Source organism: Hemicordylus capensis, chromosome 1 (genome assembly GCF_027244095.1).
Source record: "Hemicordylus capensis ecotype Gifberg chromosome 1, rHemCap1.1.pri, whole genome shotgun sequence".
NCBI classification, from domain to species: Eukaryota; Metazoa; Chordata; class Lepidosauria; order Squamata; family Cordylidae; genus Hemicordylus; species Hemicordylus capensis.
In genome coordinates this window covers 291,852,758-291,878,317 of record NC_069657.1, presented here as the reverse complement: position 1 = coordinate 291,878,317, position 25,560 = coordinate 291,852,758, and the positions used below count along the sequence as shown (strand labels likewise).

The following is a 25,560-nucleotide window of genomic DNA, read 5'->3' as shown; positions in this document are numbered from 1 at the left end:
ACAGCAATGGGGAGAAAATGGCAGCAATGGGAGAGAAAGTGGTGGTGGTGGCTGGGGGGGCTGAGAATGGGGGGAGAGGCAAGAGGTATGGGGGAGGTAGGGGGAAAACTAAAGGTGTAGATGCTCTGCGTCTGGGCCAGCTAGTATAAAACAAACATCTAGAGCCTTGGGAGTCAGGCGGAATATAAATATAATTAAATTAAAAAATAAACAAATAATAAAGTCCAGATGAATTCAACTGAGATGGAGACGGGGGGGGGAGGAATATCAGAAAATATATACATTTGCTTATTTCCCCATTCTGTCCTCCATACTTGAAAACATCATTATTTGTAGAGTGTAAGTGACTTTTCTCTGGCTTAAAATAGTTGTGTTTCCTTAGTGCATTTTAATGGATATTTTTCCATTTTTAAAGAAAATATTTTTCTTTAATTTCTAAGCTCTTTTCATGACTGTCTCATGACATTTTCCTTTTTATAGTTGATAAACATGAACTTTCTGACATGCCATTATCATTTGGGAGATGGCTATATGAGACTTCTTTCAGCTCATAATTCTGTTTATCATCTGATGCCACCTTTCTGCATATCAAAATGTCTTCTTGTACCTTGGGATCAGCTTTCTCTCACTCTGTAGCAATCAAGTTTTATATTATGAACTATATTAAGAGTATCAAAGCCTACTTGCAGGTTTCAAGTTTAGTGGATTTTATTTTATTTTATTTTATTTTAAGAAAGTGCAGGAGGAAAGCAGGATTGCGGGCAATTAAATTGTCACAGAATTTATCCCAAAGCAATATTCAAGGCAAGTTTTATGGTTTCTGCTTGGCCAAAACTGCTGTCAGATTGAGATGGAAGACAAAAGAATTTCTATCCAAATCTGTTAGCAGTTTTTGCCAAGCAGAAACCTTGAAATTTGCCCTTAATACATTTTGTGAGGTAAAAGAAAAAAGAAAAAAAGAATTGCTATAAGACTATTGAAATTTCTTAGCATCTCTATACCAAATTCTGTAGACAATAGCAGTCCGCCCCCACTATGTCATGCTGTGAGTGTACTTTTACCTTTACTCATGGATGCATATTTACCTGAATAGTTTTAATTTGGAGTAGAGTGGACGACAGGATGTTAGTAGGTATGGCCTCTGCCCTTCTTGTAATCCTAAAGATCTGAAATCATTGCTACCTTGGTGAAGGGATAATTGGGATGAAAAGAAACCTGCCGATTTTTCCTGTGCCTGGGCACCAGTAGATAAATTTTTTTCTGCCCTTTCTTCAAGCTAGGAAGAGAGCAGGTGAATTTCCCTTGCTGGTAGTCAGGCTTGAACAGTCATGGAGCTGTGGGCTTTGTGGTTTTTCTTTACTGGTGCTCTTAGGCTACCCATAGAAACAATAGAGAAACCCAGAATTTTAGCATAGGGATGACTGAGCAGTTGTGTGTACATCTCCCCATTGCCCAAGCAAAAGAAAGCAACAGAAACAGGAGTTCCTGCATTTGGCGTTCAGTGTGTGTGAATCCAGAAATTCTCTCTCAGAAATTCTCCCATCCCAGACAATAGGATAAGTCATTCTAGTATTTTCTTATTCTATGCCCTCAACGTTCTGTAGTCCGTAGAGGAAGCCCAAATGTTCTAGATGCTTACAAAACTGTTTCAGGAAGGGGTTTTTTATGTTTATTTCATACATGATATGTACTTTTGCATACTTAACAGTGATCTCCAAGTACAATGAAACTACTACCTTATTTTTAGTGGCCCCAGTGTGCTGCTAAACCGATAGGTTGTTGACAATCAACATTAACTGTTTGGAAGAATGATAAATTTAGTTCTACAATCCATTTAGCCCCCCTTTTTATTGAATTATATGGTTTGTTTATTTATTTATTCGTGTATTCATTTATTTGTTTGTTTATTTATTTAAATAAAATATGGTACTGTTTTATTCCACAAAGATAACGGCTGCAGTGCAGTACAACATTAGATTCATTTAAATCCTATTTAAATCATTGAGTATAAGCATGTTGGAGTCTGTCTACAAACAATCAGACAAAAAGAATTGTCTTCATCAGTGTAATGAAGGCACAGTGATGTATCTCTGGCACCAGCTATGATGAGACCAAACTTGTCATGGTCATCTTCCTAGTGATTGTGGTATGGAATGCATGCATACTTGGAAGTACTTTTTAAGTCAGGGTTAATCTTCTGCTTTGGTGGTGTGTACATATCTCATTCTAGTGAAATAACATATAATCATACTTGAGGGAAGTAATTGCATTTGCTGAACTATACTTAGAAGCAGGCAGCAGTTAATACATATATCAACAGAAACAAATCAGCATAGAAAGAATTTTTATTATTACTTCGAGATAAATCTGGCATCATATCTGATTCACATGCTGTGTGTATAAATAGCAAGTGTCACTGTGTCTCTGATGTATAAGAGGGAGATTGATGGGTGCCTGAATAGCTTGTTCTAAATACAGCCACTGTTGAGCTTGCTGTGTCTTAACTCTGGAACACAGCAGTCCTGATAAATCATAAGAATTGGCTGAAAAATTAAAAGGCATCATGGCACAAACAGCTTTTGAGTGTCACTTATCTATTTATTTATGGACAGGTTTGCCACTTCCTTTCCCATCCCATAGCCACTATTTTCTTCTCAGTCTATTATATTGTTGCATCATGCAAAGAGACACATATCTCACATTACCACAGTAACATACTTCCAAGAAGAACTGCTCACTCCCACTTCAGTATCTCCATCAAGGGAAGTGGGTATTCCACCTTGGAGTATTGCAGGACCAGAGTTACAATTAAATGCAGAGAGAATCTCTGGACCACTCATGGAGGGGGCCCACCAGCTGGGCAACAGCTTGCTCTTCACTCTCCCCCTCCTGCCTCTCCCAAGAAGGTAGGAGGGCAGGGGCCCATCTTTGCTTTTTGTCCCAGAGCCCATTCCAACCTTGCTATGCCTCTGGAGTGCTAAACGGTTTTGGTGTTGTTGTTGTTGTTTTTAGTTTCTATGGGTTATATAAAGGCAATGGTCCCAGCACTGTGAGATGTTCAGGGGATCTGGGTGGTTCATAAAAAACAACCCTATCTTCTCAGTTCAAGCAAAAGCCTCTAGCTTCTCACACATTCTTTTGGTGAATGAGTGAGAGAGTGAGAGACCAAGGGATTGGACCCATAGTTACCTAATAAGAACTTTTCCATTTTTCATCCAGGCAGGAGTTTATCCAGCAAACTGAGAAGAAATAAAAGATGAGGTGCTACTCTGTCATCTATTAGCTCCATCATTGTTCTTTTTATTCCTTCTTTACTCTCTGGGGATCCCATTGAGTGGAACATGATGTGCCATTTAAGACATCATTTCTTTTTGCATCAGTGTTTTCCCATTTAATATAACAGTAGTGTGACCTAATCAGGATTGGACCTGTGGCATGGGTGGAGGGATGCCTTACACATTCCATCTGCATAATTTTCCTCTCCAAAAATCCCTCTGAAGCAGATATTATTGCTCCAGATAGCATCTCTGGGGAATATTTTAGCAGGAAATTGAATCAGGAAAAGAATATCCCTTCCACCCACACACAGGCCCAATCCTGATTGGAAAATGCATAGAAGATACTATAATATGTTTAAGTTCTCATATAGTCTGACAAATAGTCTCTTATCATAGACCAACTTTTCCCTCTACCCTAGCAAAGGATGGTGTTCCTTGCCCATTGTGCCCATGGGATAGGGTGGACTAGAAATACAAACTAATATGGTAGATGTTTACAGATGATCTGCTTCTAAATATTTTGAGGCCATTTCTGTCTTATAGTAACATGTGTAATAAGCATCTAAATAGATTGCTTTAGGCCTGTTTTAAGGACATGTCATCCAGAATAAGGCTTCATTAGATGAATAAAATGTTTAGAGTGGCATCTCTGTTTCCCATTAGGAAACAAATTGCCATTTGTTATGCAGTCCCCATTGAGTATGAAACAGATTTGGCTGTCTGTGATCCTGAGCACACTCCATGCCAGCAAAACAATACAAAGCTAGAGGTGCCAAGATGCCTTAGATCTTATACCCTATTATTGTATTATATTAAAGCTGCTCTAAGGACCGTAATAAATTTACTTACTTACTTACTTACTATACCCTATTATTAATATCTTATTTTTACAATGGCTAAAAGTGTGATTTTGATTTGTCTCTTAATTAGACTTTAAAGAAATAATCCATATTAGAAATTTGAAACTGTATGTCGATGTACCATTTCCTCTTCTCCCCAATGTCTAAACTGAAGCACTGGCATTGAAACCAATAACAGATACTCTGCACTGAGACTTGTATTTGAGAGATGTTTATAGCATGCTCAATTTCACAAGGAAAAGTCTATTGTCAATAAGATGATGATTCATCTTCTGTGAAGTAATGTTGGAAGGGAAGTGCTAATGGTGAAGTGTCCTTGTTTCACAGCTGTGACTTGCCCCAGCATTGAAACTCTGCTCTCAGAACACGTTGTCTGGAGACTGATTTTTGGGTCGGTGAATGAGTTTGGCGCACAAGTCATGCTGAGCTGTAGCCCTGGCTATTATTTAGAGGGTCAGAGACTCATGCTGTGTAAACCTAATGGAACATGGGGTGATGCTGATGAGAGACCAATGTGTCAGGGTAAGGAACTTTTATTTACACAGTGTTCAGTTCTGTCTAAAAATATAACTTCTGTGTAGTTGCAATACAAGGTAAGTAGGGGACACTCATTTTTAATAATAGCTTTCCTAAAATATTAAAGCACAATCCGTCAGGGAATCTGCAAGCCTCCTGCAAATGAATGGGGTCTGTGCAACTGCATGGTAAATTAATTTAAATGTATTATATGTAAAAGAGTTCACAGTTCAATAATTTCTAGTGTGTTTGAAGACATATCTATGACAGTCTACTTCATTTTGTACTAATTAGATTACTTATTAGATCATATCAAAAGCCCTATATATGCACCATTACATGTGCAGAGCTCCTGTGTGCATAGACCTCCGTATTCAATTCAGGAGAGGGGCCAATATCAGACACACAAAGGAGTATGTAGCTGTTCCCTTAATTGGAATGAGTGAGAAGACTTTTGAAGGTGTGTGAAAAGGTTTTATGTGCACATTGTAACAGAAGATAACTCTGGATCATAGGGATTGTCTTAATATATGTGATGGTATGCATATGTTTCATTAAACAGATGATTTGTCTGGGCACCTTGGGAATTTGTATTCCTCAATCCCATTCAAGTGTAATTGAACAAATACACTAATTAATCACATATCAGCTGAATATAATAATCTAGATCAGGTTCCCAGTCCTGGTTCTCTAAAGGCTGTTGGACTACAATTCCTCTCATCCCAAGCCACAATCAATGGCTTTTGATTGGGAACCCCACAAATAAGTTTAGCAGTCTATTTTATCTTGGGAAATTTAAATTGCATTAAATATTTGAGGCCTTTAAACTATTTATTACAATGCTCCGCAAATGCAATATAGTCTATTCTGAACTACCTGCACTTCTGTGGATCAGTGCCCCTGGTTTTATGGAACAGAGGCCTGGGATTTCAAAGCCAGTTTTTTAATCTGGCATTGGTGGGCAAGGGTGATTAACTGTCCAAAGAAAAAGACAAACATCCAATTGGGAATGGCTCCAAGCTCTCAGTTATGCCTAAAATAACTCTGGGACCTTAACTACAGAGTTAAGCATGGGCAAAGAATGGAATTTGTTGTGTGAAAACTTCCATTGCTTTTTATTATCAGAGAAGGTCAAAACTTACAAAAGGAGGGAGTGGCTAGAAATCTATCTGGCAGCAACCCTTAAATCTGATGTAAAACATTAACTTACACTGAATGGTTTAAAATAACTGCCCATCTTTTGTTTTCCTACTTCTCTATTTGAAGAGGTGAGAAAACATGTCACATGGCTGCAATGCAATGGAATGCTTATGTGCTATTGCAATTACAGTTTTGTGCAAAATTAGAGACTATAGATCCTTTCCAGCACTTAGTTCTTTTTTAACTGTTTACTTTAGCTGGCAACTAAGTCCATTTTTTCGTATTATGATAATATAAATTGAGCAAAGAAGCACTTTTTAAAAGTGGCAGTTCTCTTTATTTTATCAGGAGGCAAGCAACTAGCCATGTCCATCCCCAGCACAGCATCCCTCCAGTAGCTGATGCTGGTATGTTTCTTTTTTTAGATTGTGAGCCCTTTGGGGACAGGCAGTCTCTCTCTCTCTCTCTCTCTCTCTCTCTCTCTCTCTCTCTCTCTCTCTCTCTCTCAACTGCTTTGGGAACATTTGTTGAAAAGTGGTATATAAATATTCATCATATTCATATTCAATATATTATTATTATTATTATTATTATTATTATTATTATTATTATTATTATTATTATTATTATTGGCTGGCCTCCTGACTAATGTTGGCATTCTCCAAACATCAGTGCACATGCAGTGCTAGCCCTTATGCTATTCCCTGTGCTTTGGAAGTGTAGTGCAAGAGCACAAATCTGTTGAGGGTCTCCTGGTGTTTTAGAAGCACTCTGTTAGACCGTAAACAAGTCGCTGACCCTCAGGGACCTATTTCTAGTCTGACAGAGTGCTTCTAGGAGAAGCATAGAAGTATTTACACCAAACTACCTGCACTTTGGAAACACGAGGACTAGCCTAGAGCTAGAGCTGCAGGCACTAGAGCTACAGGCACACTGGTGTTGGGAGCATGCACACAGGGTTAGTCAGGATGTCAGCCATTATTACATTCAGTGGAATGTGGGAGGAGCTTTTATTGAAGCTTCTTTTATTCAAGGGTTCTCCATGTTAGGCCATGCAAGATTTTTTTTCTCCATAAATTATGAGGTTTAGCCTTTCTGGTAAACTGCTGCTCAGAGCCCTTAAGCAGACATGTAACTATAGGGGGGCAGGCAGGGCACGTGCCCTGGGTGCAACTTGGTGGGTCACGTGGGGGGGTGCCAAAAATTGCCATGACCCCCCCCCCCCCGATCACCCCCTTCCCCACAAAAAAATTTTTTTTCAGGGCGGCAGCCGCATGCCCTTGCCAGCTCGCACCGCCGCTACCAGGGCCCTGGCCGGCGGCCCGATGGAGTCGTCGTGTGCCCCCTGGTATGGCTTGTGGGGAGTGAGCACCAAGGTCGTCAGTCCCCCTATCCTGTAGCGACCGCGCGGCGGTGGCGGGCGGTGGCGGATCGCCAAGTACAGAGCAACGCCGAGGCCTGCCGTCTGGCCCGGCGTCGCTTCCCAACAGCACAGGAGCGCCTGCGCAGTTCATAGAATGAACTGCGCAGGCGTGCCTCGCAGTTGGGAAGCGACGCCGGGCCAGACGGCAGGCCTCGGCGTTGCTCTGTACTTGGCGATCCGCCCGCCACCGCCATGCGGTCGCTAAAGGATAGGGGGGCTGACGACCTTGGTGCTTACTCCCCACAAGCCATCCCAGGGGGCACACGATGACTCCGTCGGGCCGCTGGCCAGGGCGCAGGTAGTGGCAGCGCGAGCTGGCAAGGATAGGGTAAGGATGTTGGGGGGCGGGGGGTCCAGGGGGCACAATTTCAGAGGCAGAGCTTGCCCTGGGCGCCGTTTTCCCCAGTTACGCCTCTGCCCTTAAGGGATGAGAGACTTGGAGGATTCCTCAGACCACCTGCCTCTCTGGGAGGTTTACTTATGCCTTGCTTCCCTTACCAAGAACTTCAGCAGATGAAAAAGTGGGGGGGGGGAACCAGCAACTGACAGCTGGATCATGCCCTAGGAACTGAAGTTCACCAGGCATGAACCATTGACTTTGTCTGGGTCCTAGAAAACTGTAAATATTGTCAAAGTTAAAGGAAAACAAGTTGGTAGCCATTTCTATTATCTTCTTCAGGGTTCAAAATGCATCTCTAGATACCTCTTACTCCTGCTGCATTGTAAGCACTGTATTTTACTTTCTTAGTTATCTCCTGTGGAAGTCTTCCGTCTCCACCAAATGGTAATAAAATTGGCACTCTGACTGTTTATGGAGCCACAGCCATCTTCACCTGTAACACTGGATATACATTAGTTGGTTCTCACGTGCGAGAATGCTTAGCGAATGGACTTTGGAGTGGCACTGAAACACAGTGTCTCGGTAAATACATATAAAGCATCTTATCAGAGGGTAAAAATCTGAAAAGGGCATGTACAGAATGTGATTTTAGTTTTGTAAGTTTAGTTTGTATATTTTTAGTAAATTATTTTCTAGTTAGGTTTTTGGTAACTTTTGGTAACATACTTTTTTGTTTGGTTGTAACTTGGCTGTAACTCTGAACACAAATGGAAGGGAAGTACCTGTAAATGGGCTGGTATATAAAGGAGGCGAAGCATCCATTGATCATTCAAACTTCTGTGAATTCCATTCTCAAAATAATTATGGCAAGGATCTCCCATCAGTTGTAAGCACCCAACGCAACTTGCCTATAGTGATCTCCCCATGGCAGGCAGAATCTCAGCCTTGGCGGTGACATTATTATGGCCGACTTCACAATTAACAGCTGCAAGTAAGCAGGAGGGAACTTCCAGTTCCCGATGAGCCCGCTCCTGGTACTTTTGCCTCTTTCTTCTGAACCTGCCAGGGTTGGGTTGACAGTGTCAGTTTCCTTCAGCCACTCGGCAATTTTCCAACATTTACAGTCTTAATTTAAAGTTGGACAGAGAATGTCAGGCAGTGGAGGGACCTGACATTATCAATCCAACCTTGACATCATGTGGCAGATTTAGACAACACAGCACAGGCAAAAGTACTGGGAGCATGCACTTGCTGGGAACCAGAGTAAGCTCTTCTTACTTGCCACTGAAGCCGCCCTATGTGACAATAACTGGCGGCTTCTAAAATATATATGGATATAGCCCCAACCATTAATATTCACAACATAGATCTTTTTAAAAGGATAATTTGTGTCAGTTTAAATGTGTGTTCCCAATTTGAATTTACGGAGCAGTAACTTGTCATTACCATAAGCATGTTATAGCAAAGAGACTAGATGGGTAAGTCTGCCCTCCCAGCTCCTCTTACTTTTTAAACTAATATTTTCTGGCAATCAATTAGTTGCCATTGTCAGTCATTTTGACTCAAATATGTAGCTCACAAAACAGTTTGGATTTCAATGGTAAATAATCTAATGAGAGAGAGAAATAAACATTAAAAAAATCAAGGCCTGCTTTGAACATTAGTTAATATATGCTTGCCTATATATACACTAGGGATGTGCATGGAACCGGTTTCCTGGTTTGGCTTGAATCTGGACTGGATTCAGGCCACCCCAGGAGGCTCAGGCTCGATCAGACTCCTCTCCTCCCAGCCGCCAGGCTGAGCTGGCTGCGGCCTGTTCTGGGCTTTTCCACGAGTGAGGTCGCATCCTGCCCGGCCTGTCATTTGGAATGAGCCCACGCACCGCCTCCAATGTCCCTGCCACGGCCAGCAGTGGCGACATGTTTTTAAAGGTAAAGTCTACCCAAAGACTACCCTTTTCCTCCTCCACTCCCACATTTACTATCAGAAAAACACTTTACTTGTAAAGGGGGATCATTGCTGGATTCCCCTTTACAAGTGTACCTGTCGAGTCCCTCGAGCCGGCTTGTGAGACAGGTTTTCGAGCTGGGCTTGGTTCGACGTGAAATCGGACTGGCCAGTTTGGCCAGAACTCTCTTTGGGGCTGATTCGGTTCAAGCATGCACCTTTGAGCTGAGCCAGTTCAATTCTGAGCTGGCTTGCACACCCCTAATCTACATATCTAAGAGATATATCTGCCGCCATTTTAACAGAAAATGTTTGTGGAATCCTATGCACACTATAAGTCATGGGGCAATATCACTGAAATCAATAGAACGTAAATGTATCAGTAACTTTGCACAAAGTATGGCAGAACAAACAACTCTTTGGGAATTCTGCTTTACCTGGATAATTCTAAAGAAATATCTGATTTACTAGGAGAATTTTAATTACTAAGATTAATTCCATTTCATTTGTAACCATTATTCCTCTGTGATAATCTACTGATGCCCAGATACACATTTGATAAAACACAGCAAAAAAAGCAATGTGGACTTAATCATATGTATGATCACATCAAGATTCTTTTTGTGACATATTTTACTAATTATTGATCAAACACCTCACGGAAAGAATTTCTCTTTTTTTCCAAGAATGTTTTTAGAAATGTCCCGCATGATGCACAAGACAACACCAGTGTTCCAAATTAGCTGGCATTGCTGCACATGTGGAAGCAGCCTCAATGGTGTTGCGCAATAGTGCAGTTATGCAATTACTTAAACCCACGTGAACCACACTACTTACATTGGAAACTATGTAAGTTCTTCTGTATGATGGCAGGCTTGCTGTTTTAAGCAGTTGTACAACTATGCTCTTCTATATCTCTGCTGGGATGGCTTCCACATGCACAGCAGCACCAGCCAAACGGAAACAACAGTGTTGAGTTGCACATCAAGTGGGCCAGTGTTTTTTCAGTGCAAACATGCACTTCATAATCTGTGTTAGTGGGGAGGGAAATGGTTTCACACTATGGCAAAATCCCACAATAAACCACTGAGTACCATGTTCTATTTTAGTCTAACTGGAATGAGTGAGTGGGTAGGAATGCTTCTGGGATTCTTCTTATCTGAATATCCAATTTTGGTTTGGTCCACATGTTGCACAGTATTATGTGGACAGTGCCAATCCACCCACACTACTGCCGTCTCCTAGAAAAGTGCTGGCAATGTTGCACAAATACTTCAAGTAGTGCACCTGTATCGGAAACTTATCACTGGCAAACAACATGTTTTCAATCTAACAAGTGCACTACTTGAAGTATAGTGCTCTTGCACAAAAGCACAACTTTGCCAGAACTTTGCTAGGCTTCTGCAAGAGCATGGGCAGATCAGCATTGCCTATGCTATACTGCACAACATGTGGGCCACTAACTTTAAAAAGTGGTTCAGTAAGCAGTTCAGATACTTTGAGCTAGTTTAGAGCCATTGTATGCAGAATAATTTCAAACAGATACAATGATAATTGTCTAACTTGAGATAAATTATTTCATAAAATACTTATTTAATTTGTTTTTAAAGTGTACAGGAAAAATTGCACACCCACAGGATTAAAAAAACAAACAAAGCAAAAATGAATTGTATAACTGAAAGCTGAATGCCTAATTCACATTCTTTGAAACGGTTACCATTTGTTGTTTAGGGGTTCCATTCCACTTCAGGGGAATCAAGATATTTTAGGTTTGGATTCAGTACTAGTTCACTGACAAAAATTTCTCTGAACTGCTTTTTGGGTTCAGGTTTGATTCATTCCCTTGGAATTTAATGTGAAAATGAACTACCTATATGAATGCCCTATGGAGACCCAATATATTTTGCAGATCATTTGAAAAGAGAATTGCAACATGTATTTGGCTGCATCTTGTTTGTTTGTTTGTTTGTACACCACCCCAAACCTCAGTCTTTGGGTGGGTTACAGCAACATAAAACAAATTAAAACAGAAATTAAAACTTTTAATATAATTAAATCTTTAGAGACTTTCTAAATGTTGTCAGAGATGAGGAGGCTCTTATTTAAGCAGGGAGCACATTCCAGAGTTAAGCATAGCACAGTATATAATTCTTCACTGACCCAACCTTGAACCAGTTCAACACTTTAAAAAAAAGGTTTCTGAAAGCATAGTTTATTATAAATTTTAAAATTTATAATTTGGCTTGATTGGAAGATTACATATATTTGGTGTTTTATTGCTTTGCTCATTCCGTTGGTGAGGAGTTGGGGCGTTTAATTTAACCAGGTTTAAAATGATAGGAAATCATTAAATCCACTAAGTGATATGATCTGTAAGTGAAATGAATCACATGGCACATGCAGAAGGCAGTTAGGTTTTCATTCAGATAGACATAATTACGTCATGTTCAAATTAGTACTTTTCAGACAGCCTGAGTTATGCTATGTTTTAAGCTTAGCTTCATTTATAGCCATTTCATTTAAGTTTTTTATGTTTATAACTACATGAATAAAGAATTCAATATATGTAAGCCTGAATTTGGACTAGCTGAATTTGAAGTATCAAAACATGTATCCGTTTTGATATAGCTACTACACATAGCTACACAAGATTGTTACACAGCTTATATTATTTGTAAATATACAACTTTCCTTTTATAATTTATGCTCCCTAAATCTGTACTTTGTCTAAGGTACATGGATTAGAGAATCAGGCAGTGTTCATCACTTATCCAACATGAGGAGCCCCTTATAGAGAAATGTACACATTTTCTCAATTACAAAGAGCACCTATGCGTGTATAATTGCAAATAGCCTTGCAATCTTACAATCATATTTTTAATAAATTCAAAAATACATGTTCATTGGACAACATATTGTAAATAAAGGATTAATGGATCAGCAGCAGGGTTTTTCAGCTTGGCAGATAAGTCTTGTAGGGTGCCAAAGAAGTAACACAGTCTTTATAGAACATTTTTCTAATCAGTTGTTGATGATCATTTTCCATGTGAACTTAAGTGAATTTTCTTAACTGTGTCTCCTGGTGTGTGTGTTCTTTTCTTTTAGCTGGACACTGTGGTTCTCCGGATCCAATTGTAAATGGCCACATTAGTGGGGATGGCTTCAGTTATCGTGACACTGTGGTGTACCAGTGTAATCCTGGATTTCGACTTGTTGGCACATCTGTTCGGATATGCTTGCAAGATCATAAATGGTCTGGGCAAACACCAGTTTGTGTCTGTAAGTAACACATTTCCCCTGTTTTTCTGTTCTGAACAATTGCAAGCCAATTGGCATTTAGATGGCAAACAGTGATAGACAATAGTCAATTGACATAGCATGTGATTGCGCTGTTGTTATATATTAGTAGAATTTTCAAAGTCCTAAAGATGATAATGCTCCATTAGATCTGTGCTTTATACCATACAGCAAGTTCAGTGTTATGAGCATGAGCTGGGAGGTGCTCTTTTAAAATATTAACTCGCTCTTTTAAAATATTAGCTCATTCTGTAACACAATACAGTAACTTACTTTACATGTTTATTGTCTGGGTTACTGACATAATGTAAGGGAAGCACTATGATTTATTTAAAACACCATATAAATATCATAAATAGTTATTTTATGGCTTCCGCAAACTTTTGTGGCTAAAATGTTCATTATTGCTTTTCATACTACTGGAAGGATTAGATCATAGCACTATAATAATTTTGAATGGCAGAATGTCATTCTTTAATCTATTTGTAATTCTAGATTATAATCTGTTCTTACTACCTTGGAGTTCTAAAACTGTTTAATGATTTTTGCATTATTATGTGGGTGCACAAAAATCATCTAGTGAAATCTCAAAGGTTTTTGTTAAGTAGATGATTCAATCAAGGCCCAAGCATATGTTGGGGAGGTCACTCTGCAGGGGCCCAGAGAGCCCAAGGCCTCCAACTGAGGCTGCAACCCTGTTACCAGGAGGGGAAAAACCCTATGTCTAAATGATGGGTTAAGTTTGACAATGTTAATGAAAAGTTATGTCCTACCAATAGAGGTCTCCACTGAGATTTTCTGGAGACAAGCAGAAATAACATTCTGGACCATGAATTGCTGGCCTGGCCAGACCAGGGCCCTTTTATATAGAGAGGCCAAGTTAAGACTTACTGGGAAACCAGAGGTCCCTTCACCTCCGGTTTCCAAAGCTGCATGTTAGAACTCAGAAAATCAGAGTTAAGAGCGAAAAGGGAGCTGCAGTTTCCCTCGCCAAACATTGGTCAGAGTGGAGTTTCATCACCCTTAACTGATTTAGTGGTGCCAGTGCTACGTTCGGATGCTGGCACTGCAGTTTGGGCTCGATGGGACCAGAGTTGAGGAAGGAAGCTCCTCCCTCATTCCGGCCTGATTGGCTGTCCTTCTGTCAAGAAGGAAGTCCGCACAGCCAGCTTCCCCGCTTCTCTGTAGTCTCACTGACTGCAGAGAGGTCACTCTCCCAAATGTCCAAACTCAGATGGAAGAGTAGGGGAGGGGGAGTGCAGAACCATAGGTCCATTGGACCCTTGGTTCCATGCTATATCTAAAGCCAGCCAGAGTGTGTTTGTGCAGCTAATTCTATAACTTGTAGTTTGAGATACAGAAGAATTTATGCTACCTTGTGTGACATACTCTCTCAAGAACTAAAAGTCCCAGAATCCTTTGTACATATATATGGAGAGAACAGAGTGACAAATCACCATATAACAAGGGACATGGGCTGGCATACTGTGCAAAGGAAGGAAGACTGCTGGAGCATTGCCTGCACTCCTGTGCATGTGTAAGCACCACAAATGGGACCGCGTTGCAGACAAGGTGCTCTTGAATTCAAATTGACACATGAAGCTCAATCACAACTAGAAGCACAGAAAAGGCTCTTCAGCTCATTTTCATGCCTTTTCCTGGCTAGCTTTGGGTACATGGTTCTTTCGAGTACTGATGAAAGAAACCAAATTTTACAAACTAGAGGCATCTTTCTTGAATCGGAGGCATCCTTCATTGCTGATATTGATGAAAAAGTAAAATAACTTTGATACCATCAATGGCCCAAAATTATACCAGGAACATGGCTTGTAGCAGAAGGCAGGGGAATATTGCTACAATTACTAAAGAAGAGGAGAGGTATGAAGCAGAAAGAATTTCATGATGACACTTCTTTGCCATGGGATGTGATGATGGCCACAAAGCTTGGATGGCTTTAAAAGGAGTTTAGACAAATTAATGGAGAACAAGTCTATCAGTGTCTACTGGTCTGGTGGATATAGGCCACCTCCATCCTCAGAGGCAAGGTGCTTCTAAACACCAGTTACAGGGGAGCAAAAGCAGGAGAGAGGGCCCTCACCTCTTGTCTGTGAGCTTCTCAAAGCCACCTGGAGGGCAACGGTTTAAAACAGGTTGCTGGACTAGATTGGTCTTAGGCCTTATCTAGCAGAACTGTTCTTATGTTGAAGTATCCATGTAATTATCCTGATCCAGAACACTGGAGAATTCCAGGTCCATATCCAACCCTGGTGTGTTGTGCCTGTGCTACCACTCCTCTTCCTTTCTAGCAGACCTAGTATTTAGTAAAGTAGTGTATGCTTGGTTTCCCAGTGTCCCTTTTGAGATGTGCATCTAAATAGTTAATTAACTCATTAGCTTTTCATCAATTAAATACAGTAAATCTAAGATGTCAAAGATTAGAATCGTTCAGACAATGTTTTTCCCCATGACACTCTATGAATGCGAAAGCTGGACTTTGAAGAAGCAAGATAGAAAAAGTATTGACGCTTTAAACTTTGGTGCTGGAGAAGACTTTTGAGGATACCATGAACAGCCAGAAATACAAACAAATGGATCATAGAACAAATCAATCCAGAATTTTCACTCGAGGCACAAATAATCAGGCTCAAACTATCATACTTATGGAAAAACCCAGCTCCCTCAAGAAGTCCATAATGCTGGGAAAAGTTGAAGGAAAGAGAAGAAGAGGGTGACTAGCAGCAAGGTGGATGGACTCGATTATGACAGCAATGAATGCACCACTGAGAGACCTTAAAAGCCAAGTTGAAGACAGATCATCCTGGAGAGAATCAATCTATGTGGTCACTAAGAGTCAATACCAACTTGATGTTACAATCAATCAATGCAACTTTTTATCATCTTTAATTGTATCTATATTGCAATCAATATTCCACTTTCTGGACCTAAGCTCTCATATATATTTTGAATTTTATGTCTTACCTTATATCTGATCTCCTTGTTATTTCATAGTTTTGTATATTACATTTGTAAAGCTTTTTAACCTTGATCATACTCTTGATCACACTGTTGCCAAAACTAAGCTATAAACAGACCTTGAAATGGTGAATCATTTTATCATTCAATCGCACTGGACTCTGTTAAGGCCATCTTTATATGAGAGCCATGAATTCCTTAACAACATGATCTAACCATCTTGATACACAATATACAGCTATTGCAATGGGGTTAAAGTATAAAGGCTCCTAAGGAGATGAGGAATAAAGTAACATTGATGTTGCAATATTTTTCTGATTTGTCTTTACTTGCAAACACAACAGTTGCAAAGTGTGAACTGTCAAGAGGTTGGCAATGTGTGACAACTATAATGATGATGTGGTAGGACTAGACACAGGCGCTGAGACCTTTTGTTTCTGGAAGGCATCACAAAAAAACAGCATCTGTCAAGAGTAATGAGGGGTGTAAACAGGAGCTGACTGACTGGAATATGCATTTGCTGAAAAGGACAATAATCTAAACACAAGTGTCCTTCACTATCACAATGTTTGGAGACAGCCTCAATTTTATGTTGCAACAACATACCACATATAATTTGTTCTGACAGCTCGCTGAATTGTAGCATTCATCGCGACGCAAGTGTCAGATAACCAAATGCTTAACATGTTATTAAGCAAATTCAGATCTCGGAGGAAGACCAATCTCTCAGTGGCTATGAATTATAATACCTAAAAATGGATCTTCCATATTCTTAGGCACCATGCCTCTGATTACCAGATTATTGTTACTGACAATATGGGACAGCCTCACTGTCACAGTCTGCCTGCCCAGTTTCAGTTTGGACAGAGAATGCTGGATTAACTGGAGTCTGAATCTGACAATTCTTATTTACACAATTCTTTTGTGTGAATTTGTTAAGAACAAGTTATATGTGGTGTGTTGTTAATATCTGCCATCCAATCAACAGTAGTTCTGTTTGTAACATACCTGTATTAAAATTAATTCCAGGTCTCTTATCCCTTCAAAGAAATAATGAGTTTTGCACTGAAGATTCCTGTGTTAGTTTTTTTAGTTGCTTTTGAACTAGCAAGTTCTCATTTTACATAATCTGAGTTTTCAGATGAACTTCTGCCTTGAACACACATTTAGGATACGGTGTTACTGTAATTACCTGAATCCAAAACTAGTTTCACCTCCAGTTTTTTGATATTAGAAATCAGGAGGTTGTCTTAAATTCAGAGCCCTGTTTTTTTGGAGTAAACACAGGTATAACCTGTATTTAACCTCTGCTTTTTAAGGGATTTGTCTTAAATTCAAAGTTGTCTTTGATTTGGGTAAATACGGTACTTAGATTACCAGAGCAGAGATAAGTTGTGATTCACCAAGCCAAACACAGCCCACCAGCTATGTGCAGATGGTTTCCAGAACTTGATAGGACTATGGAAAGGTGGGATGTGTCAACCCCAGCAACAGTATCCCTCCATTGGATTGTGAGCCTGTTTGGGACAGGGAACTATTTTTTTTAAAATTCTTATTCCTTTTGATATATAAACCGATTTGAGCTCTTTTTTGTTGAAAGTGAGATATAAATAATACTAATACTAATACAGGATTAAGTATCAAGGCAGTATCAAGCACAGTGATGTAGATGCGCATCTGAACCACATTGTACATGAATACTGAGTTCTTGTGTGCACTAGCTTTCCCATGCATTTTATTGAAAGCATTTCCATGAAAACATTAGGGATATGCATGAATCACGATCTGTGGGTCAGTTTTGGCACCTTTAAGAGTGAGAAATAGGTCCGTACCTGCTCCTCTGACATTCAGCACAGCTTCCTGATGTGGTGTTGTGCTCCCCAGCACACTTTGCATTGCTCCTCAGCACCCCTCAAGCAGCGGCAGTGCACATGGCCCTCGTGCATGTGCAGTGGCGGTTTGTGTAGTCAGCAACCATGCTGACCATGCAAATGACTGCCACACATGCATGGAGGCTATTTGTCTGCCACTCCCATGCGGGGGGTGCTGGGTGCTGCAGCAGGAAGCTGTGGTGAACAGCAGAGGAGCAGGTACGGACCTACTCTTCTCACTCTTAAAGGTGCCCGAACTGACCTTTGAATCAGTGCATGAATCATAATTCGTACACATCCCTACTATCTTCTCCTTTGAAATCAATGGGGAAGGTTTTGTAGGCAAGATAGTTCAATATGTGTATCTGACGTCTGCATCTGTAGCAGATTGTTGGATCAAGGCAAAGATGCATATTATTAGTATACATTTTAATCTACAGGCATTCTAAGCACTCGATAATCAATTTTTTTTAAAGGACTGGTACCTGGCATAGCCTTATAACCTGCTGTGTGTGTTTTCTCTTAAACAGCAATCACATGTGGCCATCCTGGCAACCCTGCTCATGGAGTGACAAATGGCAGTGAATTCAATTTGAATGATGTTGTCAACTTTACCTGCAATACTGGATATTTACTTCAGGGTGTTTCCCAAGCACAGTGCCGAAGCAATGGACAGTGGAGTAGCTCCTTACCTGCTTGTCGAGGTGAGAAACAAATTATAGTACTTAACTAATACAGTCAGAACCCTCTCCTTACCATTCTTTTCTGGATGTAATTCCATTCCTGGGATGCTAAAAATTGAATTTATTTTCCCTTGAAGAAGGGATACTGTCCAAGAACAAGTAATCTTTTAGGGGTACCATTTGCCTTTTTTATTTTAAATGTACAATTTTTAGTATGGTATAATCACTTCTATGTATGGTGATAATGATAGATGCATGTGCTACTGTAAGTAAATCTCAGCTATGGTAGACCTGTATGAAACCATAGCATCTATCTTTCCCTTACATAACTGTAATCATGAAAAGGGAGATTGGGGCTATAAGGAGCTCTGAGAGCCAATTTCTTGTGTGGATTGAACAAACTGGTACTTGAGTGGTGATTGAGTTCATTCTGGAGTATAAGTGCCAAATTATACACTATGCCAGCATATCCATGGTTGACCTACTGATCCACACACCCACACATACACACACCTTAAATATAACCATGCAGGCTGCCAATTTGATCAGTAGGTGGGGCCATTTACCATTTTCTCAGTCTGAATCACCCATCTTAAGGAAATATTGCAGGAGAAAAGGATTAGACACACTGTTTCACTAATTCCCTATGGCATTAGTAGTCCCCTATGGCAACATTTAGTTAAAAACCCAAAGAATGATCAAGACTCTTCCAGTCTAAATTCTAGTTCAGCCATAAGAAAGCACTGTAGCTGATTATATTATTGTTCCTTGTTTACTGAAGTCTAAAATGTGGCAAAGTCAGCCCCAGAATTCCTACTATTGGGCTAATTTAATGGCAGTTTTTCAGTGTCTGAAAATATTCAAAGCATGGATTTACATAGCCCCTTTCACATGCTGCCAAACACCTCCAACACCTCTTTCTCCCTTGGGCATATGCTGCTTGCACAGTCAAAAAGACTGCCATGGCAAAATCCAGTACCTGTTAATAGCTTAAAGTGACTGCCTGTTATGTGCCTGTTATGTGATCATCACCTGAAAAACATGGTCATAAAAATCCATCCAAATGCTTCTTTTTCATTACTATTTCAAACGCTTCTTTCCCTTGAAAGAAGAGGTCCCCCCCCCGTAGTTTTAAATACACAGGACGTTTTAGAAACTGAGTCTGGTGTTCTTACATCCAAGACAGTCTGAGTATTCAAAAGAAAGCAATAGCATTAGCAATGAAAAGGTTGACAAAATTAACCGCAGGTGTTAAAGAATGAATATGTGGGACATTGGTTGTGCTTTTTAACTAATTACCCGCACAAACCCTTCTTGTCATGGGAAAATGCTAAGCCAGATCAGGCTACCTTCACAGCTTGCACCCCAGCAAGCTGTCTGACCAGCAGTCTAAATGGGCTGTATGCTGCTGTTTTATAAAGAGGTGTGATGTGAACTGCCTCTGGGTTTTTATTACTGTGAAGAAATGTAATTGTTTCCACCATTTGATAATTGCTTGTGTTCTATTTAGTGTAGCAAAGTTTTATGGGTTACTACTTTAAAAAACAATGTATTATTTTGCCTAGATATTGGAGTTTGTCAATTTTAGGTCCAAAAGGGTCATTTGTAAATTCAGTCCTAGGAAGCTCCTAAAGTTGAACTGCAAATGACTCCTTTGGTCCTAAAATACAGTCAGTACCTGTAAGAGCTTTGGAAGTTTTCATCCCACAGGAGGTTCAAAAGGTCAGCCCAGGAAAGCAAAGCTTAAGATTTGGGGCAAACAGAAGCTTAAGCTACTGCTATCCAGTTGGTCAATTGAAGAGGAAGTCATTCCAGAATGAGACAAAAGAAAGAGATAATAAGAAGAGACACAACAGAAAGTGCTAAAGAGGAGGCTTATGAAAAAACAACAACAGCAGAAATAAAAACAGAGAAGAAAAGGGACATGTATGTGCTGGAAGAAACAGTATGTTTTTAGTACCTGGCTGAAAGAGGATATCACTGGCTGATATTATTGCATGTGCCAAATAACATTTTGCGCGTGCAACAGGGGAGGGAAATTTTTGCCAAGACCCCTTCCTTCTGCAGCCTTCTCTGCATCCCAAAAAATATGTTCCTGAGGGTCCCACAATAGCCAGGGACATATTTTCGGGAGGAACAGAGGGCTGCAGAGAAAAATGAAGGATCAGTGAAAATCACACCTCCCCTATTTCAAGCATGAAACTTTATGCAACATTAGCTGAATGTCTACCAGAATAGATAGGTTGAGCTAGTTGTATTTTTCCATTGTAATATTTATACCCCACTGTGCTTATAGTTTGCTTCAAAAGAAATTTTAGAACTTTTCTTATATAAACCTGTTATTGATGTTTCCCCCCATAATCTTTTATATGATTTTAATTACTGTATTATTTTATCTTATTTTATTTATTTAATTATTTATTATTAACATTATTATTTATTTGCCTCAGTATCTGAAACCTTGTTTGCCACCTCATGTCCATTTGCTCTTCCACTGTAGTCAGCACACTGGTTGAGACATTAAAAATGTCTCAAAGGTTGAAGTAATTGAGGTCTGTCGAGTGAAGGCAGCTGGGGGGTGGGGGATAAAACACTTTGATTTGGTGGCAACAGTGAAGACCTTAAGAGGGCTAGAACAAAAAAGAAAAAAAGAGTCTCTTAGTTTGTTGTCTGGATTGTGACAATTACTGAAAGGTGAAATAAAAACAAACAAATAAATAGGTAGATAATGCTGTGGATTAGAGAAGGAGAGAAGCAATTTTTATAAATTCATTTTGACTTAGAAAGTGATAAGAAATGTGGACCTCCCACCAGACACAAACAAAGTTTTGCTAATCATAGCAACATTTTTTAACTTCCCCTAATATTCTACCAATATTTCACTAGAGTATGATCCTCCAAATTCAATACTTAGGTAACATTTGCTGATGACTGTAGGTAACATTTTCTGGTGATATGTGCAAGTAAAACATTTTGCTAACCATATCAAAGTCCTTCCAGCTCTAAATTTTCTAGGTGTACTCCACTCAAATTCACAATTAATTTTGTTCAAACTGAAATGTGCTTGTGCCTGAACCTAAGACAATCACTTTAGATTTCATTTCTGCTGCGTGTAACACCTTTTTTCCCTTGTCACTTTTTTACAAGGAGTCTCATGAACCTCATCTTATTTATCTCCTTCTACTGTGTAAGCAACTACAAGTTGTTGATCTTTTATATTCCTATTAATTTAAACATAGATTAAATAGCATTACAGTGAAAACAAGCAGTCAACTTCACAAGCATAGCAGACATGAAACTTAATTATTCAGCTGTGCTTTTAATACTGCTGGGTGGAGCTACTCAGCAGTGTTGAAACTTAATTCCCACAAAACTCAGTTCAGAAATTCCGAGTGCATTACAAAGAATGGGATTGCTGATGAAAATCACAGACCTGTGTTGAGTTCTCCACTGTTCCTTCATAATATGAAGTCTAACGTACCTTATCCCTTTTCAAGCATCCAACATAGAGATAATATACATGAGGGTGGCATCTCAGTGGCAATCCCCGTGCCTTAAGTGAGTTCCTTAGAACATCCATGGAGAGCATACACACACTGTACACTCAGTTATCTTTTCCAGATATCTTAAAAATATAGATAAAGAACATGTAGGGAACTGCAGGCACCAGACTGTAGAGACTTTTGTGCACTGCTTGCCAACCCACAGCCATATTCGTCATCCCCATTAGAATACCGGAAAAGGACTCCTGTTGTGACCTGACACCTGTTCCAACACAGTGATGTGGGACGAGGAATAACACATTATAGTGTTATTGAGGCCCAGGGTTAATTTAACCAAATGTTATTTAAGGGTTGAGGAGAACTCATCATTAGTTTATGATGTGCAGTGGCAGTACTATGTTCTTTATGAGCAGGAGCCAGACTAGTGTTGCACTAGTGTATTGCTGTTTCACTAGCACAAAGACAGTGCTAAAGAATGTTGTGTGAAGAAAATAACCTCCATTCCAAATTAGTTTTTGCAGTATCAGAAGATTTATTTATTTAACATATTTGTATACCACCCTCTACTGAAGTCTCTAGGTGGTTTACAGCAATAAAACAAATCAAGAAATTTTAACAGTTAAAACATATAAACATTATCACATTAAAATACTGATAAAACTACCAAATAGCTAAAAAGCTTGGCTGAAGAGATGTGTCTTTAGTTGTTCCTAAAAGCCAACAGGGATCGAGCAGCTCTAATCTCAGCAGGAAGTGCATTCCACAGCTCTGGGGCAACTACAGAGAAGGTTCACCTTTGAGTTGTCACCAGGAGAGCCAGCAGCACCCTCAGATGAACCTTCCTTGAAGATCTTAATAGGCAGCAGGGTTCATAAAGAACAAGGCGTTCCATGTTGGGTTAGATGTTGCATTATCTCTAATGCAACATGAGGCACTAGCCAACACATTGCACAAACTTGTATATGTCCTGGAAATGGTTTCCCACTAGCTGTTGTGCAACATTGTGGGGTAGTGCAAACCACTCTTAGAGGCATCTATTTTCTGCCATTACACACACCCAAAACACTAGTCTGGATGCTTCCTAATCTACTTTGACCCTCTTTAGAGTATAACATGAGGAACATTCCAGTGATTGGTACTAAGTAATTGCTGTGATGGTAACTAAACAGAGACATTTTAATCGAATCTAGGGTTTTAATAGATGTTGACAAAAAGGCAATTAAGCAAGTCTGCACAATTATTTAAATAAGTGTGATGGTGGATGGGAAGTATGGGTTGTTAGAATTCACTCCTCCCTCCTCTGTGGCATAAGGTCAACAGAAATGGTATAGTTTCACCAGACATCAAAGTTCAAAGAGAATAATAGTGGACTTCTATATAATGCCTTTAAAAAAGTATGAAATGCTGGTAATGTACTTTGCAATGCATATTCAACATTTCATCTGAAAACTGCCTAAAGGACTGTGACACTTTTTTTTTTTTTTGCACTTTGCCCTCAGGGGTTTGAATCCACTCCAAGTGAGGTTCCAATGTCATCAGAGCAGATTTAAGCATCCTTCTTTCTTTCTCAACAGACTAAATTCAAAATGCCTGAATTTATTTCCCATGTAACCCTTGGCAGCTGTCATTGAGAGAAAGCAATCTCCTTCTGCTCTCTTGCCTTGATTTACAACTAGGTCCCTAGGGTGAAAGGCAATCAGGGAAATCAACTAGCATAGCTCTATATTCCATCCAGCTTAAACTGAGGCCTCATTTCATTCTTGTTTTGCTAGTAGTCATCAATGTATATGCATATTTAAATACAAGGACTTTTTTCAAAGGCAATGAGAGGTGCAGTTCAGGCTGATGGAGTATTTATTTAATCTATTTTATACCATTTTCCAAATAGACCCCAAAGCAGTTTACAATTAATAATAATAATAATAATAATAATAATAATAATTAATATAATAAAAATAATAATACAGTATAACAGACTTAAAAATAACCATTTGCCTAGTCTCACAATGCACTGAGTGAGCAGAGAAACTGCTACCTTCAGCATTGCAACAGTTCCACTTTGCCTGGCCCCTCTCTCGTCCCATGATAAAATGGCCGCTGGCTACCCAGGAGCTGCTTTACAACTAGCAGTGGCACAGACAAGCAAACAGTGAAGTTGGATGGGTTCAATTTTCCTCCTACCTCACTTTTTCTGGGTAGCAGATCTGGGTTGCCTGGGTCTGGAGAAGCTGGGCCACAAGGCCTCCTGGTGGGTCAGACAACATGAGCTGCCTGGGTTAACTCTCTCCCACCCGGGTTGCTCATGTCATAAGAATGGACACACTGTGCTTATTTGGTCTACAGATCCTTCCACAGTAGTTGCTGTGCACAGCATGGGGAGGCATCTTTGAATTGGGACTGTGCAGCAGGGAGGCCAGGAGGATGCACATGGGATTCTGGGATGTGCGTGGGGACTGTCAGAGTGTAGGGACTGGGACTGTAGTTTCCTTCCAGTGCACCTTCCTGTCTTCTCCTGCATGCCCTCCTGGTATCCCCCATGCAGCTACAGTTCTAGTACTGAGGTGCCCCACATGCTAGACACAGCAACTACTGCCTATCACTGGTCATACTGAGAGCGCCTGCCTCTGTGCAATCTGGGGATGCGGTGTGTGTTGGAGATTCCAACACATCTTGATTGCACAAGCCTAATATTTAGCTGTATTTTGGTTACTGCCCTGTTTGCTTTTCTTTTTCTCTCTCTCATTCTCTCACTCTCTGATAGAGAAAGACATAATGTTGATGCAAATAAAAATTAATGTTTTCAACCAATTTTTCTGGGAGGTGGGTTCTCCCTTCTGTGGGAAAAGCTTTACAGAAGGCAGGGATGAAAAAAGGGGAAATGGGGGAGAAATAGAAAACAATTTCAGGGGACTAAACACAGCTACATTTTGGTGGTGGGAGCAGGACTCCTCTTTTCTTTTTTCTTTAATGATTTATGGCATGATAGTGGTGGCTGCAGCCATGCAGGAAGCACTAATCATCTTCCCAACAACCAACTTCTGCTGGCTACCACTGCCCACCCTACATGTGATTTCCCACACTGCCAAAGCAGGAGTGCAGCCACTGGCTGCACATACAGCATTAGGTTGCATGAACTACTCCATAACACCTAAGGCACAGATTGTTAATGCATTTTCTTCCACAATTAGTGTCTCCAACTCTAGCATAAACTTCCACCAAGCCCTTCAAAAGACAGTTTTCATCACCAGTTCCCTAAAGAGAATTAGTTACTTATGAGAGCCTTTTGGGGCAGAAAGTTCTGTAACTGGGCCATCGGTGTGAAATAATTTATTTATTATTTCTCTGTGTAAACTGCCCTGAGCTATTTTTGGAAGGGCGGTATAGAAATCGGAATAATAATAATAATAATAATAATAATAATATATCCCCCAGTGAGGCACTTCCTTGGCGTGGTTGTGGGGCTTGTGTGCTCTGAGGAAGGTGAGAGCTATGCCAGAGGTCCAACCATACTGGACAGGTCTCACCAGAGGAGCCAGACAAAGAGTGCCTCTCCCATCAACAATATGGTGAGACGTAACTTTAATAAATCTATACCGGATCAGTCGTTGCCCGGGTCAACAAGGACCGCACCAGATGCTATAGTCCCTGGACATCTGGTGGCAAGTGGGCAACAGGACTCAGGATCTTCAGTTGAGCAACCAGGGCTGGAGACAGCAAAGTTACTGG

General features: G+C 40.1%; 1 protein-coding gene across 9 annotated transcripts in view; it reads left to right on the top strand.

The window, feature by feature from the left end:
• CSMD1 (CUB and Sushi multiple domains 1) overlaps window positions 1-25,560 on the top strand; it is a 1,678,033-nt gene that overhangs the window by 1,574,370 nt on the left and 78,103 nt on the right. For all 9 annotated transcript variants that reach the window (XM_053286225.1, XM_053286224.1, XM_053286226.1 and 6 more), the window contains 4 exons: window positions 4,466-4,660; window positions 7,966-8,139; window positions 12,613-12,786; window positions 18,179-18,352. In XM_053286225.1, coding sequence (XP_053142200.1) covers window positions 4,466-4,660; window positions 7,966-8,139; window positions 12,613-12,786; window positions 18,179-18,352 — 717 coding nt within the window. The remainder of the gene's footprint in view (window positions 1-4,465; window positions 4,661-7,965; window positions 8,140-12,612; window positions 12,787-18,178; window positions 18,353-25,560) is intronic.